Here is a 19350-nt window from a genome sequence, read left to right as displayed (position 1 = left end):
GAGCGCCGCTTTTCGGCCTTGGCCCTCCGGGCCGAACGCCTGCGCAAGCCTCGGGCCGGAGGCAACCATGCTCATGCAAAGAAGGTCCGCTCTGTGGCAACGGCGGCGGCCACAATGCGGCGCAGGAACTTGGAGCGTTAGGGATGGGCGCTGCGCATCCGGGGAACCGGCGATATGTGCGAGCACGGTCGCTGTTTAGGTACGAGCCCATTGATCAAGCTCATCCTGCCCCATTCGTCAATCCTTTGTAATCCTAACAGTAACAACCTCCCATTTTTAAATGCGCAGCATTCTTTGGTTGTGAGCCGGGAAGGGTTCGGTCCAAATTTTCATGCACGTTTTTAGAGCGAAGCTTTCTTCGCCTCTCCTCCCGGTTTTATGGCGCTGCTGCTGCTGTTGCTGATGCAACCAGGCAGTGCGCACCACTGAGTTCTCGTGCTGCGCGCGTGAAGACGCGTTAAACATAAGCTCTTTTCATGCTACTACCACTGCGGAAAAAATTCATACACGTGAAGATAGGAAAAAAGAAAACCCGCCGCGGTGGTTCAGTGACTAAGGCGTTGCAATGCTGGTCCCAAGGACGCGAGTTCGATTCCGGCCGCGGTGGCTGCTTTTCTGGTGGAGGCGAAACTCGAAAATGCCGGTGCGCCGATATTTCGGCGCACATTAAAAATTCCCAGGTGATATTCATTAGCCCGCAGTAATCTACAGTAAAAGCTCGTTAATTCAAACTCGGTTAAATATAACTTCCGGTTAATTCGAACTCACGCCCCGGTCCCGGCACAGCCCTGTATATTTCAATGGGGGAAAACTCCCGATAATTCGAACGCGTCGGTATCCAGAGCGGTTAATCCAAACCACGATCCGAACTATGATCCCCTGGTTTTCATCGCTCCTGGCAAAAAAAGTCGGTCGGCCAAGGTGATCACAATGTGTTGCAAATCCAAACCAAACCAAATTTACTAGAGACGCAAAACAACGAAACATAAAAACAACAGCATGGCGCGCGCGCTACGCCCCTGCAACACCTTATTCGCCTCTTCAGAGGGCGCCGCGCCACCGGTGCCAGCTATGGGTGCCAGTGCTCCGGCACATGCCATTATTGCTTACGAAGCATTATTTACGAAATCACCCGCCACAAACGTGTATTAGCGCCTAGTTCGCAAAGACGAGTCCAGACGTGGCTTCTTTGTGTTGTGCCCGCGCAGTGTGGCGCGATTTCCATTCATTCTATATATAGCGCCCGCCCGCTAATCCGAACTCCTCTTAATTCGAACAATTTTATGGTCCCCTTAGAGTTCGAATTAACGAGCCTTTGCCGTACAACTGCGCGCCTCACAGCGCAGGTATTGCTTGGTCGTGTTAAACGTCACAATCATTCAAAAGATAAGGAAAATTGATCGCAGCTCTGCTATACCCATGGAGTTTTTGAGGAGAATGAAACGATTGAGAAGATCCGATTGCTCTGAATACAGCTATGAATAACGTTCCTTTTAGTATACAACAAATTGGCGCCGCTTCCACTAGCGGTGCAAGGCTGGAGAAACAGCAGAGCTTGGGGTCGACCTATAGCTTCTCCCCACACAGACACGGATCCAAGGAGAGAGGGAGCAGCCGGACCCCAGCAGTGCACAGGCGTTTTGGACGGCACTGTAAAGCAAAGACCATTAAAGTATGTACAGTGTTCTATGCGGTAGCAATCGTCGTCATCCCTTTCATCGTCGTCTTCGACGACGCAGCCGCGAAGGGCAAATCCTCTAGTAGCGCTTCCTCGCCCCGGTAGACCTCCACTTCGTCGTCAGTTGGCCCGGTGGCCGTCTCCACGTGTGGATTGTGAAGAGATGGCTTTACAGATTCGTCGTCATCGTCTTCGGCGTGGTGGACCCGCGACGCGCCGGCCCCTACACGACGACGACGACGACGACGACGAAGGCGGGAGCTCCTCATGTGGCGTAAGCCCACGCGCAAGCCTGGACGACACCGGGCAGTCGCCGCGGGGCACGCGCTCACGTGCGCTCGGGGATTTCTGTCTTGCCGGAAAGATTTGTGTCGGCCTAAACAGCTCTGCTGTTAAAATTGTTCCCCCTTGGGGAAATTGAGACGATGTCAGAATAAAGCACAGCTCTGTACGAGAAAGCCATGACAATACTACTGAATGAATTCATGAAGTTTCCTGCAAATATGTTGTACACGAAACCCAGTTTAAACGCGTCTGACAGGTGTCGGTTGACTGCGAGAAAGTGAGTCTTCCGGTCCTTCGTGTTTAACCTGCGCATTGTCCAGGTTTGGGCGGCTTCCTCAGGTAGAATATTTGGTAAACACTAAAGTTATTTCCAGTCATCCCGATACAATCGATTCCAAGATACCAGTGTAAGGCAACTCGTAGTGAACATTGAATTCGGGAACAAAATTTCTACGCTAATCTTGGGTTTCTTTTAACATGGACATTTCTATACGCATAAGGGAAGCGAAGTCTCGAGGCCCGACGATAGCGGCCTCAATCATATTTCAAGCAAGCTATTCGCTGCTTTCTGAGCAAAAAAGAAAAAGAAACAAGCCACAATTTCTATTTACAAGACGATGGCAAAATCAACTCGCTGAAATTCTACTTTTTGTTGCCTTTGAAGGGAGTGATATCACTTTCCATGGTACAGTCACGCAATTTGCTCCCTTTTTTAAAAGTGAGCATGAAAAAAAAAACACTTCCAGAAGCACGCGCTTATTGAGCTCTCGGTGCACCAGTCAAATCAGCGTTAGAGGTCGGAATAAGATATAGACAAGAATTGTGTTCGATTGCGACCGTGGCGGCCGGAATTTTGATGGACGCGAGGAACGAAAACACCCGTGTGTCGAGATTTCTGCGCACGTCAAAGATTCCTAGATTATCTTAGGCTGCGTCCCAATTTCCCCTTCAGACGGCTTCGTTGCCGTCTTCGCGGACAGTTCGCCATGTTAAGCTCCATTCAATCCGAACGAGGTAGTCAACGGACTGCTTCGGGGAGACAACATCGAAGTCAGCAGCGATGCAGGCTCCTTTCTGCCCAAACCATCAAGTGACGCCAGCGCCACCTTTTCGCGTATTAATGTTGTTACGAACTAACTTGTTCTTTTATTGGAATATTTAGTGTAATTTAATAGTGGTAACAATGATTTTGTTTAATTTTTCAATTACGTAATGTTTGTAATAATAACGGTAATATAATTTACGAAACCTGCGACTTCTGTTTCTAGACATGTCTGCTATACGAGGTTGTCGTCTGCGTTGGTGTTGCGTTCATGACCGCTGCGCCTTTCCAATTCTTATTCCTTTAGACGCATAATTAGACTGCTTCGTAAGCTGTCCATCAAGCTGTCCGCGAATGGAAACGCAGCCTTAATTAGCCCGTAGCACTCTACTACCGCGGCCTCATAGTCCATTGTGTAGCTTTGGCGCGTAAAAGCCCAGAAATTTCGGAGCTTTGATAAGATAAGGTTATAACCCAATCTGACTTCTGATTCATAATTCGTTCTCGTTTTCTCTGAATACACTATGCTGCACTGATCCAAAAACCATGCTTTCAATGTTCAAGCTTCGCGGTGTTAACAAGTAGGATGAGACGAGGGGGAATCGCAAATCTACTCGTTATCAGAAGCTCAAGTTCTCATCACGTCATTTGAAGCTATTATCAACTTAACCACGACACTAAACCGGACGCGGACGTCAAAACACGTATACTGTAGAAGACCGGACATCGTGCAGCCTTTTAGACCGTCTCTTCCTAACAACCTATTGGCCTGCCAGAGGAAGAGGCCAGTGTCCACCAGTGTCGGGCTGTGCCAGCACTGGGCCAGTGTGTTGCTCAACTGTCCGGCTGCGGGTCGTCGGTGTGGACAGTGACGCAACTGTGGCGCGTTACGCGAACGGGCACGCCCGCACGGGCAGGCATGGATGGGCCACGCAGCGGGGGCGCCAAGGCATTGTCCACGACCGGCCGCCTACGCGTCCTCCCCCCGTGGAGTCGCGGATGGAAGATGCGAGGGGGTCCGAGCAGAAGAGGAGAGGAAGGTGGCGTCGGCGGGCTTACGCAATTCATTAGGGTCAGCGATCCTGTGGCCGCTAATTGGGCGCTGTCAGCTGGCCCCGAGGACCACTTTCACCTCGGGCACGGCCAAAGAAAGCCGTCAGTGGGCAGCGGATCGCATATGACCGCAACGGTACACCGCGCGGCTACGCCGGACCACAGGTGAGTGATTGCTGACAGGACTTTGTTTGGGATTCGAAGCTTTTCGTTAACAAGCAGTTCGTACTTTTAGGGAGAACTGTCGCTCGTACGGCTTTTTGGACGTTTTCTCTACGTGCAGTGCGTAGAATCAAGCTACTGCAACGATATCAGCGGCGACCTCACGGAAACTGCAGGTGCACACAATTGTACTGTGCCTCTTTAACTTTTCCATTAGTAGATCAAGCGCTTACTTCCCTTGCCTTAAACTAGCGGATGTGACTTGAATGCTTGCTATACGAGAGAAAATTGCAGGAACAGGTAGCTGTTCGCTGGGTATACAACGGCACATTTTAAAAATGAATTCCGTAATTTCTTAACTCGGGCTCATCTCGCCTTCTCTCTGCAGGCACCAGGATTACCGCAGGCTATGACCAATGCCCGGCATGCAGCGATGACCAAGAGGGCTACTCCATGGCGGCTATTACTCGGCTTACCGAAAATCGTGTTATTTTTGGGACTAACCCTAGAATGTGTCATCCAAAAGGTAAAATGTTTAGCACTTCTCAATTATTGCAGTTCGTGACTGAAGTTATAAATAGAACGACCTGCTGCATTCTTGTGATGTTAAAGAAACTCAAGGCAAACGGAAGAAGAATTCCGACAGTACAGTCTCTTGCGCCACAGAATAGCCCAGTTTGCTTGAGCTCGACACATCATTTTGGCAGAATGTATTCATTAACTGATACGTTTGCTATGAACGCATGTGTTACTGATATTTTTAACGCTAGATGACTTTCCGGTAAGTTAGAAATGATGTTTGGTCTGCGTCTAAGTGGGCGACAACGCCCCGGTATATTCGCTGTAAGTTTTATGCTTGGGAAGGCCTAAGTCTTCAAACGTCAACAGTGTAAAAAATCGCACAAGCGCTCTTCGTAATGTTTCCGGCAATGCGTAGCCATTGTGCGCATCAGGATGCAAACGCCTGTCAGCCTCTTCCGGGGGGGTCCTGAAATATAAAGCTCCGGTCACAGTAATGTATATGCGTCATTTCCAATTGCAACAGCTTTTGTAATATATGTTTTTAGACGGGCAACTGGGGACTCTTAAAGAGTAAAATGTTTGCTGCGGACAAGTTTGCTGCGGGCTTGCCTATTCGTCCATCGACTAGCGTGGCTTATGCGCATGACGATGCCAATGCCATTCCCAATGTCTCTCGACAGGTACCAGGCACCAATCGACGGCGAAACATACTTTCCTTTCGGGTATTCATTGGGAGTCATCCGACGGCGGATATTTTTCCTCCACTGCTAACTCTTTACGTCTGTGCTCTTTCTTATATGCAAGCGCTCCAACAAAGCATCCAATTAATGACCTACCGAGTAGGCCAATTTGTTTCCTGCGTAATCCGCAATTGTGTTTTTGGAAGTCCACAGTCCGATTTCGTCCAAGCATTCTTCAGCTGTGTGCAGCGCTGCCGAATGAGCTGTATCACGGGTGGCTTAGTTTCCCGATGTTTGAAAGCTAAGGTTTGCGCTGTAATTAAGCATCACTTATGCCGTTGTTACCGTTGCATGCAAATGTTGCCAACAACACGGTGCCTTGTAGTACGAAGCATCATCTTAACCCTTGCTATCTTTCAGATTCCCCACCATAGGACACTATCAAACACTGGTACCTTAGAATGCGCCCGGAGGACAAATCAACTCGGATATTGCGTGGCTGTCACCGCACGTACCTCCGTCGTTGACGAAAGTCGACGATGTGCTCTCTTGGAATTAATATCAGCAGCGTGAAAGTTGCGATAACAAGATAGTAACACCTTGCAAACGGATTTTAAGCGAGGGTGCTTAAGTAAGCGCTACGAAATCTGGTTAAACACAGCACGTGGCACCCAAAATTAACAACACCTGTCCATAATCTTGTCTCGCGCTCCAGTGAAGCCATTTACTTAGCATACTGCGTGCACAATTCCGCAGGTATCGTCGCAAGGGTCAACAACCATTGCCACGCCGACGACCACAAACTCTACCTCGTCGAATGACACAGCGCAGAGCCTGGAAGTGTCCGCCACGTCGCTCGTGAACTTCTCCTCAATTTCTCTCGAGAGAGTGAAGAGTCCGGAGAAAAACTCGACAGCTGAAAGCGAGCTCGCGGGAGAAGCCAGCTCAGTGCTGAAGGCAAGCAGCGGGAGCCCGGATAAAGACAACAAAACAAGCATTGGCAGTGACTCGCTGCAACGTGATGACTCTGTGTTGAGACGGCCTGCAGGCGAAGGTAAGAGGACTTTTCGTCACACTTATTACACTGCCTTGTAGCTGCTCCTAACGTATATGACGGCACCAAAGTCCGACACGGGTTACAGAATAGGCTGCGGGCTAGCAACACGTCAGCGGAAGCAGGGGAGGTCTTCAATATTTCATATAACGGAACCAACGGAGATACGTGGTAATTGAAAATAGCGCAACCCTCGTGTTTCCTGTAGCCAATGATCGAAAAGCCGGATATCACGATCCAAGTTCCTCTAAATGCTACGTTTTAAGTGAACAGGGGCAATATCATGGTCAAATACAGAACTATCATTTTTACGGTGCGCTAATGCGGATATGCGTTGTAATTTCTTGAATTGAAAAAAATAAACGGGGGTTTAACACGCCGGAGCTGCTAGTGGTCTATGAGATGCGCCACAGTGGAGGTGTAAGGATTTAATTAGACCACCCGGGGATCTCTAACGTGCGCCAATCTTAACACACGGTTGATTTCGTTTCTTGCCTCCACCAGAAAAATTGCCGCCGCGGCCGGGTTCGAACCCACGTCTTTAAGCTCGGCAGCACAGTGCCTTATCCTCTGAGCCATCACGGTGGCTTAATTGGGCCTTATGACTGACTTAATACTCGAATATTCGTGTTAACGTCATATCGATTCCAGTAAAAAATGTCCCAAGGCACGTTACGAATAGCTTTGTAAAAGTTTCGCAATGTCCTTCTAGGTCATCTGCGCTACATTTAGGTGACCTGAAAGCTGCTGGGAAGCGCGCCCTCCCTTCAAATGACTGAGAACAGCATTTCTTTATCTCTGAAAATGTTACATGCAGGAATTTTATGCTCACTTCAGAAATCGAAACAGCCAACTCTACGCTGAAATTAAAGAACGTGAAAAAACGAGTTGTTTTATCGAATAACAAACCTGCGTTGCGGCTGCTCACCTCATCAGTCATAACGCCAACCCGTCGCATCGTGCACGTACTAGAAACTCGCAGCCTTTTTTCGTGCAGTGATGCCGCTTTCAACTGGATTGGTCCACAAACATCTCGCTGCACTCAACTATAGCAGGCGATGTAGGAATTGGGGAATCGTGTTTGACAGCTCGCGTTCCCCAGAAGCCTCCTTTGTGGTGAGCTCTCAAACGTTATGCATTGGTTATATGGGTGGGACGAAAATTACCACGGGACATTCCATCTCTACGAAAACAAAGCGGTAATCTATAGCTGCTTCTTTTCTACGCATTCTTACGTTGAGATATCTATTTGCGAATTTTTTACGCGGGTATAACCATTGGTAAAATGCTCGACCACTAGTTGATACTCTGATTGATTGATTGATTGATTGATTGATTGATTGATTGATTGATTGATTGATTGATTGATTGATTGATTGATTGATTGATTGATTGATTGATTGATTGATTGATTGTAGGGTTTAACGCGCCGACGCTACATAGGCAATGAGGTGTGCCATAGTGGAGGGCTCCGGGTTAATTTTGACCACCTGGGGATCTTTTACGTGCGCCGAAATCTCGCACACACGGGCGTTTTTGCTTTTCGCCTCCATCAGAAAGGCTGCCGCCGCGGCCGGGAATCGAACCCGCGTCCTTGTGCTCAGCAGCAAAACGCCATAGCCACTGAGCCACCGCGGCGGGTAGTTGATAATCTGCTGGAACTTCATGACAAGCGCACAGAATACGGGGACGACCAAGAGGGGATGAAGACAGCTAGAAGAACTGCCAGTTGGGCTTGTTGGTACAGATTCTTGATTGTAAAAGCGCTACTTGAAAACGACGACGAAGTGTCTCTTCCTTCGTCGTCGTTTTCAAGTAGCGGTTTTACAATCATGAATGAAGACAGTGCCTCGTTCTCTAACAAAGCTGTAAAAGTCGCTTGACCTGCCCTCGACTGGGAAATCTACCGACAAAAACAACTCTCGCATTATCCTCTCTGTCACTCTCTGTCTTTCTCTCTCTCTTTCTCTCTCTCTTTCCCTCCCTCCCTCCCTCCCTCCCTCCCTCTTCCATTCCCTCTACCCGCTTTCTCTCTCTGTGTGCTTTGTGTTTTGTGTACTGAAGCAAGTTTCCGCGCCGACATCATTGACAGTGCGTGATGTTAGGCTACCCTGAGCTAGATGTAACGCGAAAATGCCGGCGTATACAAAGCTTATTGCGGCCTTGTGCCCTAACGTTGGAATTCTGCTGCCGAAGAGGGAAATTGATCCCGGGAGCGGAAGCCGAGGGGTATAATGATCCGTTCCCTTTATACAGCACTGTGCACGAGAATGCATGTTGTATAGCTCTACCCCGAAACGCTTTGTGGAGCGGTTAACAATTGCCGACATCTCTCTGTTTCGCAAGCTCGGATGCGTGCTTCTCCGGCCGATGAATTCAAAGCGCATTTGAAGCGGATCATTAAATCTTGTTTAAAAACAACCTCAATGGGCCACAAAATTATGTTCCGTTTGACAGGAGATTTTTTTACAGAGAGAATATGTCCAGCGCTGTACCACGCTAAAATAATGACGATAACGGTGCACTATGGGCACAAACTTAATTGCGCAAAAGTAAGCTGTGAATGTTGTTTTTTTAGATGCGAAGCATCTCATGCTCAGGGCTGTGTCCCTCCCTCCCTCGTTGTCGTTGTCCGCCGTCCGCACTCTACTGCGCATGCGCGCCTCTTAAGCCCCGTCAGCATTTTAGCTGAAGTCAGCGCAGTCCACTATAAAAATAAATAGTTAGGCGGCGCCCGGTTTCGATCCCACGACTCTGGCCGCAACGGGAAGTACGTGGCGCTCTTCCCACTGCGCTACAAATTGAGACGGGAGCATATGCTACGAACGCGCCTTATGTCCTTCACTCATTCAAACTACGTCAAGAAGCTACTGATACAACAAAGGCACGCGCGAAGCTGAACGTCAACAGAAACGACGAACTGAAAACTAATGGGAACTTCAGTCGACCGCATGGCTGCTTCGCATACTACTCAGGGTTCCCCTACGGGAAGATGGTGTAATTTTTTTACAGCGAATCTGTTTGGCAAATCGTAATTTTACGTGTTCGCCGTTTAGTATTCCAAGAAATTGCCGAGCGGTCACCGCTAGGCGGTCACCGCTGTACCCCGCGACAACCGCCTAGCGTTCCCTGGGCACGTTTGTCAAGCCAAGCATGTCCACTTGGGAAGATTGGCCAAGATTGGCCAAGAAAAATCTCCAGCGTTCGCTGTAATCGTGGCACCACTTTCTTGAAACGAGAAAGACGCGTCATAGCGTACGCCCCTCCAAGGTGATGTCCAATGATTATCACTTCCAAACAAAAAATGAAGGAAGCTCACAGTTATAGCAACAATGATGGAGTAAACGTCGTCGCGGCAGCGAAGAAGAAGCAAATCGGGTGCAATTGTGGCCTTAAACCTTCGTGATGTTCATGAAGATTGCGTGCTCATTCTGGCTGTAACATGCAGGTGTGCGTGATTATGTGTTTTCATGCGTGCGTGTGTGCGTGTGGTATCGGACCCAGAAGCTTCGCAGTTTCAACGAAATGGCGGCTTTGCGTAACTTAAGTTAGTGACGAGACTCTACCGTGCAACTCCACTGTCTCGTCGTGGCTTCAAAGTCCATTGGCTCTTGTACTAATACTAGCCGTGGCTATAGAGAAAACAATGTTTGCAGTTCCTTGATTTCTAAACGGATATCGCATAGTTTCGTGATGCCGGGTTTTTTTACGCGTGCAGGAACAGTGGAACGACTTCCCTCCATCAAGAGGGTCAAGAAACGGCCCACGGGAGCGCCGAGACGGAAGCCGCTGTACGATCATGGCCACGGCCGCATTCATGAACCGGGATACACACCTTTCGTCCAAGACCCCGCGGACGTGCCAGTCCGCGTCAAAGGTGCGTCACTCGCGTAACACACCGTGTTAAAGCGATGTTTTCTATTTCTCATTGATAAGGTGGGCCATTCACTCTAGAACGCACTGCAGGAAAGCCAACTTTACACAGCGGGTTTCACAAAGCGATGATGACAAGCGAAGGCGCATCAAGCGCCTCAAGCAAAACATTAATGCCATCCCACTCAACAAAGCTGTCGGAAGTGCAGAGCAGTGATTTGCCGTAATGGGCTGTAGTGCCGTTATTCGCTCACTGCGATCATCAAGCAATTCAAACTTCCCGCCTTCGCAGTGCTCGCGAGCCCCCTGCCTGAAACTGCGTCAGCGGGAGTTTTAAAGACGATAGTCTTTCTTGGGCTACTTAAACCCAGAAATTTTGGTCTGTCTGTCTGTACGTCTGTCCGTCTGTGTCTGTGACTCGATTCAGCCACCCGGCCAAAGTAAAACAATGCCTGCGCAATAGTCTTATATAGTCACAGCTAAATCTACCCGTCTAAGTCCGGCGTAATGTTCATACTTGTCAACATTGTTGAAGAAGAACAAGACATTACGCAAATATAAGACAACAAATTAATACAAAAGTGATATTTGCAGTGTTCCTTTATAAAAAAACCATACATTCTTGGCTTTCGCGAAATTAAATACTTCATCAACTGCAGAAAAAAATTCCCTCCGCCGTCGCCTGCTGTCGCCCGCGCCACTATATATCTTCTGGCGCCATTTTAAGAAATCAACCCGCAACAGTTACGAAAGGTTCCACTAGATAGGTTCCACGTTCTGCTTGCAACGCACGTGGAGTAGGGAAACGCGGTTCTATAAACGTTTAAGTAGTCCGCCTCGATGCACGCACGTCTTCGCCGTACGGCAGCGTTGGCATCGAGACACCCGGTTTGGAGCAGTGGAACGCGGGAAATTTAAAATGATTAAAAAAAAAAAAAAACCTGTGGCGTCTTTACCTTGGGAGGAGCGCGACGCAAGAGGAACAACATGAAAGGTGAGCGGGAAAGCGAAGGGAGGCATTTACTTGGCAAAAGTCGATAAAGACTATCGTCTTTTGACGACATTTGCAACGAAAGGAGCAGATACGCGGCCAATTTTTGCGCTTGCTTTTCCTCCCGCACGTGCCAGCGTTGCACTGCCACTCTTCTTCGCTTGCGTAAAAACCAACCCAACGAGCGTTCCTAACGAAATGAACACTGGCGCTGCCGTTTAATTGCGCATATTCTCCCTCAAATGTATCTGCCGTTTTCTTCGCGCTAAACAACAGGGAGACAAGCGCCTGCGAATCACGAGTTTCGAACGGTTTAGACTAATTAAATCGCTTGGTTTTTCGAATTCCCTGTGTTACGCCGCGACGACGGAACGCCGGGCTCTACTTGGGTCCGTTATCTCGCTGCGCCGCCAAATTCCGGCAGTCGCTTGACATCGAGCGTTACAACAAGGCGAGCCCCTAAAGGGCTCTGCACTTAAAACGCTTTGAGTGGTCGGAATCGAACATGGGTTTCCCGCGTTATGAACCCGACGTGTACCCCATTGCGCCATCCCGACATGGTAGAAGCAGTCTGGATTTTGGACTTTGATTTTGGCTCCGGTTGCATAGGAGAAAGCTTCGCAGTTTAACCATATTTCTCTTAAATGTACACTGAAGGAATTTGTAAACATTCTGGGACTACTTGCGCAAATTGAAGTCAGGACTCCCTAGGCCATGTTTCGCCCAACCTTTATTTAGTAGAAAAATCAATTCGAAAGTGCTGTTCTCCTCTCTGCATCTTCCTTAGCGGTTGTTAAAGAACCGAGGCGAGGACCGCGGGACGTGAGCGAATCTTTAATGGCGGATGGATCATTACAATGACGGTGATAGTAGACAGCAGCTGCCAGTGGCCACCTCTTCTTCCTTCGAAATATTTTCAACATCCTCCCGGCCACGCGATTTGCACAGGAAGATGTTGAACATGACGGGAAGAACTAACCGTGTTTAGCGGTCATCTCGCATAGCTCTCTTCGATGTACCCATCAGTCCAAGTTGAAAATCATTATACAGTCCGTAGCACAAATCGATGTCACGTCCGTGGTAGCCGCACCGGGTTAGTCCATGCTTTCGTTTCCACCGATGTTTCCTGCGTCTGTGAAACCTGTGCATCGCGGAATCTGAACAGGTTAATCGACTAGTTTGGACCGTCGTTCGTCCTGGATGACGACCTTGAAGTATTCGCACAAACATCATGCTGCATGGGCGTCGGGTTGACTGTCGGGTCCTAGAGAAATTCAGGTACCGGACGAGTATCTTGAGGTGTATACAGGTCCTTCTACGTGGGACTTTGTCTTGCCTTTTTGTTTTTTCTATCACTCTGTACTTGATCATGCGTTTCCATTTAGCGTTATTTGTGCTACTTGTACATGCTTGTCGCAGGGTCGTCCAGCTTCGCCGTCGTCGTTTTGGCATCGGGGTTATGAAATCTTTACGATGTGCCGTAGTCAATAAAATCCCCTTTGAAGTCGTGTTTCCGGGAGCGCAACATATATTTGAACGCTCGAAGGGTGAGCCTGAAACTGGGTCAATGTGTTGATGTTTCTGCAGTGTTCTTTGGTTCCTCTTTGGTGTTCCCTGAAGTCGCTCGTTGTACGCTGAGCACTTTTTATTCTCTTCAAAATCTTGCGCAGAAGACGACGTCTCTTTAGGTACCTCCACTGCGGTGCCGTCGCTTTTATCACTCGTTACACTCATTGGAGGTAATGAAGCCGGTTCATCGTTTGCAGCATCAACTGTGGAAAAAGCTCTGGTCAGTTCGTCTGGACGAGCATCAGGAGCGGCTGCCTGCACTTTGTCAGTTGAGGCATTATGTTCGTCTTTGAAGGTACCAGCTCGTTCGGCGACCTGAGGCTCCTGACGATCGTGTTTCGAATGTGCCGCCAAATCGCTGTTTCTGTTAGGACGGCCACTGCTCTTCAGTGCTGACTCTTTGTTCTTTATGGTGCGGTTGTCTTTTTCGGAGGCTATTGCTAAAGTGTCATTTCTAGGGTAGTTTTGTAACTCCGGGAACAATCGCTCCATTCTAAATTTTGTCAGCAGGATTGAATCTTCGAATTCTAATGATGCTTCATATTCTTTCTCTAAATCGTCCAGTTCGACAAGCTCTTCAATTTCACCGTCCAGTTTCTTCAGGATTTCATATCTTTCTAATAAACTTTCAGGAACATTAGCTCACCGATTGATGATGTCTTGTCAGTCATGCGGGATTTAATGTCGTCGATCAGTGCTTTGACGTCCTGTCGGATTAGGCTTCTTGTTTGGCAAAGGCCTTGCAGGTCCATTCTCGACGTCGTTAATGTCTAGGTGGTCGTCGAGAAGGATCACGCTCGGTTGAATGTTGAAGCCGTTGTCGTTGATGTCGAAGCCGTTGTCGTTGTCTTTCAGTGGTCGCGAGGCGTCCGCGGAGAATCGGTAAATCGTTGAGAGCGTGGGGTCCGCAGCAGGTCTGGCGCGTCCTCAAGTCCTTGTGTTTTCTCCGCGGACGCTTTCGGTCAATGGTCAGGAGCAGCAGTGTAGTCCCATCGTTGCGGTCACTCACGTCATCGTTGTGGGGCGGTCCGCACTCAGGTCTTCAACTGTGTTATCCTTTGATCCTGGTCACGGCACCATTTTGTTAAAGAACCGAGGCGAGGACCGCGGGACGTGAGCGAATCTTTAATGGCGAATGGATCATTACAATGACGGTGATAGTAGACAGCAGCTGCCAGTGGCCACCTCTTCTTCCTTTGAAATATTTTCAGCAGCGGTTTCCTATGACGTTTCGTGTTACTCTATAGCAGGCTTGGGTTGACTGCGCGGCTCGCCGACCCTACGACAGTCAGTCGGCCGGCCGCCGGCAGGACATCGCAATTCGGTCGCTCAGTTAAAATTAAGCCACGGCAAGGTTTATGCCCGGAAGAATGCGGCTTTAGTTTGGTAGTTTGTAGATTGTATGAAGCTTAGTAAAGTCTATGAAGTAAAAGTAACTGCGCACAAGCTCACATGCGAAGCTTCACTGACTACGTTTCACTGGAGCTGTAAGCTGTATATACCTGCTTGAATGATACGCTAGTAGAAAATCCAAAACTAATTAAAGGCGGGAGAATAGTCAGCGAAATTATTTAACATCAACTGAAACTTTTATTGGGAATCGTAAAACCAAGGTACAGAAAGCACTATTTGCGCAGGATGAATTACTAGCCGAGTTGTCAGCAGCACGACCACAAATTTGCGATCCCTTTTCATGACTAAGCGACACAGTCACTAGTCATAAGACATTCGGGGGGCGTTTAGGGGACGCTTACTGCACAGAAATACTAATCTAAGATGCTGAGAATGCTAAAAAATAAAAAAATGGGGGCAGCTTCGCAGTAGTTGCGCGAATACTGGGCAAACAGCGAAGCTGGCGGCCCCATCTAGTTTATTCTTGTTTCGGCTATCCTTATACAAGGTTATGCTTGGAGACTAGTCCAAGTTTTCTGCGTTGTTATGCTTCGAGATTCGGTCAAGTTTTCTGCGTAGTGTCATCATTGGCCCCCCAAAAAATTTTTGAACTCGTTCGGTGGCCGCCGCTCGGTTTGTATGGTCAGGTGTGTGGGGAGCTAATTAGTCCGTTGATTAACGTTATCGTTTCTCGGCCTTTTGGCTTCTTTCATTTCGGCATTACTTCGTCTATTTGCACCGTCAAAAGCACCCCTCTTCGCAACAAGCGATACAGTGAGCCACCCCGCGAGGCGTTTCCAAAGCCATGCTTGTACCTTAAGTATTGTACAAACTGTATCGCGCCTCCCCGCGACGCGTTTCCAAAGCCGAGCTTGTGCCAGCAGAATCGCGTCTGCTGCAGGTGGCGGCACGAGTCCCACGCGAGCGTCGTGGCAAAGCTAGGCAACGCTACTGTGGTGCCGACACGCGCTGACGTCATAGCTCGGCGAGGTTTTCGTGCGCACATGCGCCTTTTCCTATTTACTCCAGTTGATTTGTTTTTATATTGATTTCATATTGATTTCTTTTAATTGAGTTTTTTTTTCTATACTGCATTCAGCATTTTGCGCTGCAACGCTCATTGCTCCACAAGCTAGTTGACAGACAGCGTGCAGACTGTCAGCGTGTGGACTGACAGGAAGCCTGCACTCTCGCTAGTTCTTACTGATAATGTTGGTTACCCGCAGCGCAACACTGGTGCGATGAGCGAAACAGCTTGAGCTGATCTCTAGTATTTGATCATGGCAGATCTCAAACACCCAGTACTACAGCCGTAGCCCAAGTGACACTCCTCCAGGGGCGAAGTCCTGCTTTTGTTATTATTAATATTATTTGCGCTACATTAGCGCTTGCTCCTGTGGACACCCGTGCAGTGATATCGGCTGAGTGCCACGAGGGCCTGATGCGCATCGAGCTTCGCTTCAACGGCTCCTTCCTGGGCCTGGTGTACAGCACGAGCTACGCGCACGACCCCGACTGCGTGTACGTGAACGGCTCCGGGGGCGCCACCTACACCCTGGACGTGCGCGCCAACCGCTGCGGCACGCTGGGACGCAGCGACCTGCTCGTCCAGCCAGAAGCGCCTTCTTCAGCCGGCGAGAAGGCCAGTGTCGTCCCCTGTGCACTTACGGACACGGGATTTGATTTACAGGATTTTTCAAACTTCCAGTTTATGCCTCCATTGCCCGCGGCCGTGTGGACATTTGGCACCTTTATAGAAGATATAGAAGGGGTGGAGTGCATTCGGCAGGCATTCTCAGATAATGAATGGCAGCCTACCATTGTCCCTGAAGAAGAAAATGTATGACAGCTGCATCTTACCGGTACTCACCTACGGGGCAGAAACTTGGAGGCTCACTAAGAGGGTTCAACTTAAATTGAGGACGACCCTGCTGCGCAGCTCTGATCCTCTAACGCAGCTACGCCTTGTCCAGATGGCCGAAGAAGCCGCCAGGGACCAAGATCTTCTGGCTGACTAACGCGGCAAAGAGAGTCCAAGCTCTCTACTTCTGGGCGAATAAAGCTGGCAATGGAGCGGAAGATGATAGGTGTAACATTAAGGGACAAGAAGAGAGCGGAGTGGGTCAGGGAACAAACGCGTGTTAAGGACATATTAGTAGAGATTAAGGGGAAGAAATGGACGTGGGTGGGGCATGTAATGCGAAAGCAAGATAACCGTTGGCGATTAAGGGTAACAGAGTGGATCTCTAAAGAAGGCAAGCGTGGGAGGAGGGGGCGGAAAGTTAGATGGGCAGATGAGATCAAGGAGTTTGCTTGGATAAATTGGTCGCAGTTAGCACAGGACCGAGATAAATGGAGATCTATGGGAGAGGCCTTTGCCCTGCAGTGGGCGTAGAGATGATGATGATGATGATGGTGGTGGTGGTGGTGGTGATAGAAGATTTGGTGGTACTGTTCGCACACAGCAGAAGGCGATCACTGTCACTGATTGGTTCATCCTTGTTTTTCAAATACTAAGCAAAAGAAAAAAACCCACAATGTCTAGAAAACTTCAAAACACCCACTCAACTTCCAGGAATTCGCGGTGCCCACGGTGAACTCTTTCAGTAGCACCCCATATTATTTTGCCAGTATTGATCCTAACCCCATTTCATAATCACCCGTTCCCCCTCCTGTTCGATAATTAAAGGGCTACTGCTACTACTCCAAAAAGAAGGTCATCATGAAAATTTTATTTGATCTACTCTTCTTCTCCGAGGGTGAAAATTCAAATTAAAATCAACTCGCCAGAGCAGGGAGGCCTGTCAGCCAATGTTTAAAATAAGAACGTTTGGGGAGGGTGAACCGTCCGTAATCTTTTCAATGAGAAATACTGCGGGTCCCTTCAAAGGTAGCCTGCTGTGTGGCATTGTAGTATGACCAAATATCAGAAAGCGTTAGAGGTAAAAAACAACTACAACAGTGTACTGTCAAAACAACAGGGACACTTGCCAGCAACTCCTGAACATCAAGAAAACAAAGAAAAGAAAATGAAAACGGCGTGACATGAAGGAAATACTCAACGAAAAAAGGAAGGTAACAAATGAGCTAGTTTGGGATTTTAACGAAGGAATATTTGGGGAGTCATGCATGGACGCTGGTGGGCTGCCCTAGTCTCCGCGTATTAAATTCAATTTGCTTTCGTTACTCTTGCATAGGTGCGGGGCCATCAACTGTGGAACTCGCTAACGGTCCAGTACGACCGGCTGATTGAAGACTCGGCGGATGAGCGGTTCCGCGTCACATGCGAGTACGCCTTCGACTACTGGAAGACGGTATCCTTCCCCCTGCTCAACGTCGAGTGAGTGACAGCATATCTCCCTTATCTGTCACTGCATTCATGCGATGCACCATAACATTATCGTTGGATGAACAATCCTCCAGTTGGGAGAACATACGGTGCAGCACTTAGTCAAGAAGCAGGAGAAACTGTTTTCGTTGTGCCAGATGAAATCAACAGAAATCATGTCGCGTTTCACTGGGTCAATGCGTAAATTAGGAGAGCTGGTGTTAGCCCAAGGTGTTTAATTAAGTTTTTCATTGATTGATTGATTGATTGATTGATTGATTGATTGATTGATTGATTGATTGATTGATTGATTGATTGATTGATTGATTGATTGTAGGGTTTAACGCGCCGATGCAACGCAGGCGATGAGGCGCGCCGTAGTGGAGGGCTCCGAAATAATTTTGACTACCTTGGGATCTTTAACTTGCGCCAAAATGTCATACACACGGGCGTTTCTGCTTCTTCCCTCCATCAGAAAAGCGGCCGCCGCGGCCGGGAATCGAACCCGCGTCCTCGTGCTCAGCAGCAGAACGCCTTAGCCACTGAGCCACCCTGGCGGGTAAGGCGTTTAATCTCCGTAGTTTGACTCCGGCAGCGGGTTTAGAACATAATAAGTAACAGGACGAGAACAAGAAAAAGGCGTGCGATTACAATCTTCTCCCCCTTGACCTTGCGTTCTTGTTAACTGTATCCTCGACACTTTGGCAAAAGATGCGGCACAAAGTGACGGCGGTGACAACGTGAGCGGTTCGTCCTTCACGGCAAAAAAATTCATATTTTTCCAAACGCTGTGCAAAATCTGCCTCGATGCTCTTCGAATCGCAGTCCACACAAATCCCCATGCATATAGGACATGTGTGCAGCCTCTGACAGCAACGGAGCTACCCTGTGCATTCTCCTTCAAGGAGCTCCAAACTCGGTGACGAGATGTCTGGTCACCCGTGACTTCAAACAGATATTTTCTAGGTGGCGCTTACAAACTGCCGTGAGAGGGCGCAACGTTTCAAGATATACGCAATAACAACTACGGGGGCAACTGCACTTATGCTGACACGACGCTCGTACATCAATGTCACATTTGACCGATCCATGTCGTGGCGCATGCGCACAGACGCGCGCTTGCATCAATCGACTCGGCACCGCTTCTCCGCTCTTCTGCAAACCTCCATTATAGCAGAGGAAAGCTTTCGCGGTGTGAGAAGTAGTCATTACAACCTCCTTTCTTCGGGTTGACTGCGTTGTCGTGTGAACCGTCCGTCACAAGAAATTGCGTGTAATGGACCCATTACGCAATAATTATATTCTCGCAAGTGCTCTTACGCAACGAAATGCGCGCGTGCGTATATCCGTTATGATGTAAGCGAACGCGTGAGCAGGCCATTTGCAAACATGCAGCTTGATATCGGCTTCGCGCATTTTATTTTTGTCGCCCTTCATACCGACTGGAGGAAGCCGAATTCGTAAAAGCACGCGTTCTGGCTTGTTTGTTCCTCTTCCGCACATTTTCCTCGTGCCGTGTTCCGGGTGCTATTACGCCAGTCGCCGGTAGCTCTCCGCTTCCTTCCTCAACTGTGTCGTCCTTGCCGGTAAAAGCGCGGAAATGAAAGGACCGTATCGACACGGAGATACTTCCGCAAGCATAGAAGCGTTTCGAAGAGCTTGCAACATCCTCAGCGGCGGAGGTTTGGTATACGTACCGCTTCGCCTCTTTGCTGCCGGGG

The 19350-nt window shown here is 48.8% G+C and overlaps 1 protein-coding gene across 2 annotated transcripts in view; it reads left to right on the top strand.

The window, feature by feature from the left end:
* The first annotated feature begins 3229 nt into the window (after nucleotides 1-3229).
* Nucleotides 3230-19350, top strand: part of LOC144178562 (uncharacterized) — a 35957-nt gene continuing 19836 nt past the window's right edge. Inside the window, exons 1-6 of one of the 2 annotated variants that reach the window (XM_077706503.1) lie at nucleotides 3230-4223; nucleotides 4609-4746; nucleotides 6179-6476; nucleotides 10195-10353; nucleotides 15714-15943; nucleotides 17499-17641. In XM_077706503.1, the coding sequence (XP_077562629.1) occupies nucleotides 4630-4746; nucleotides 6179-6476; nucleotides 10195-10353; nucleotides 15714-15943; nucleotides 17499-17641 (947 nt within the window). In that variant the 5' untranslated portion in view covers nucleotides 3230-4223; nucleotides 4609-4629. Of the gene's footprint in view, nucleotides 4747-6178; nucleotides 6477-10194; nucleotides 10354-15713; nucleotides 15944-17498; nucleotides 17642-19350 lie in introns of both variants that reach the window. The other variant, XM_077706502.1, reaches the window with a different exon arrangement.

Source organism: Haemaphysalis longicornis, unplaced genomic scaffold (assembly GCF_048455015.1).
Source record: "Haemaphysalis longicornis isolate Haplotype H1 unplaced genomic scaffold, Haemaphysalis longicornis Haplotype H1 scaffold_4, whole genome shotgun sequence".
NCBI classification, from domain to species: domain Eukaryota; kingdom Metazoa; phylum Arthropoda; class Arachnida; order Ixodida; family Ixodidae; genus Haemaphysalis; species Haemaphysalis longicornis.
The sequence above is the reverse complement of the archived record's forward strand: the minus strand, read 5'-3'. Positions and strand labels throughout refer to the sequence as shown.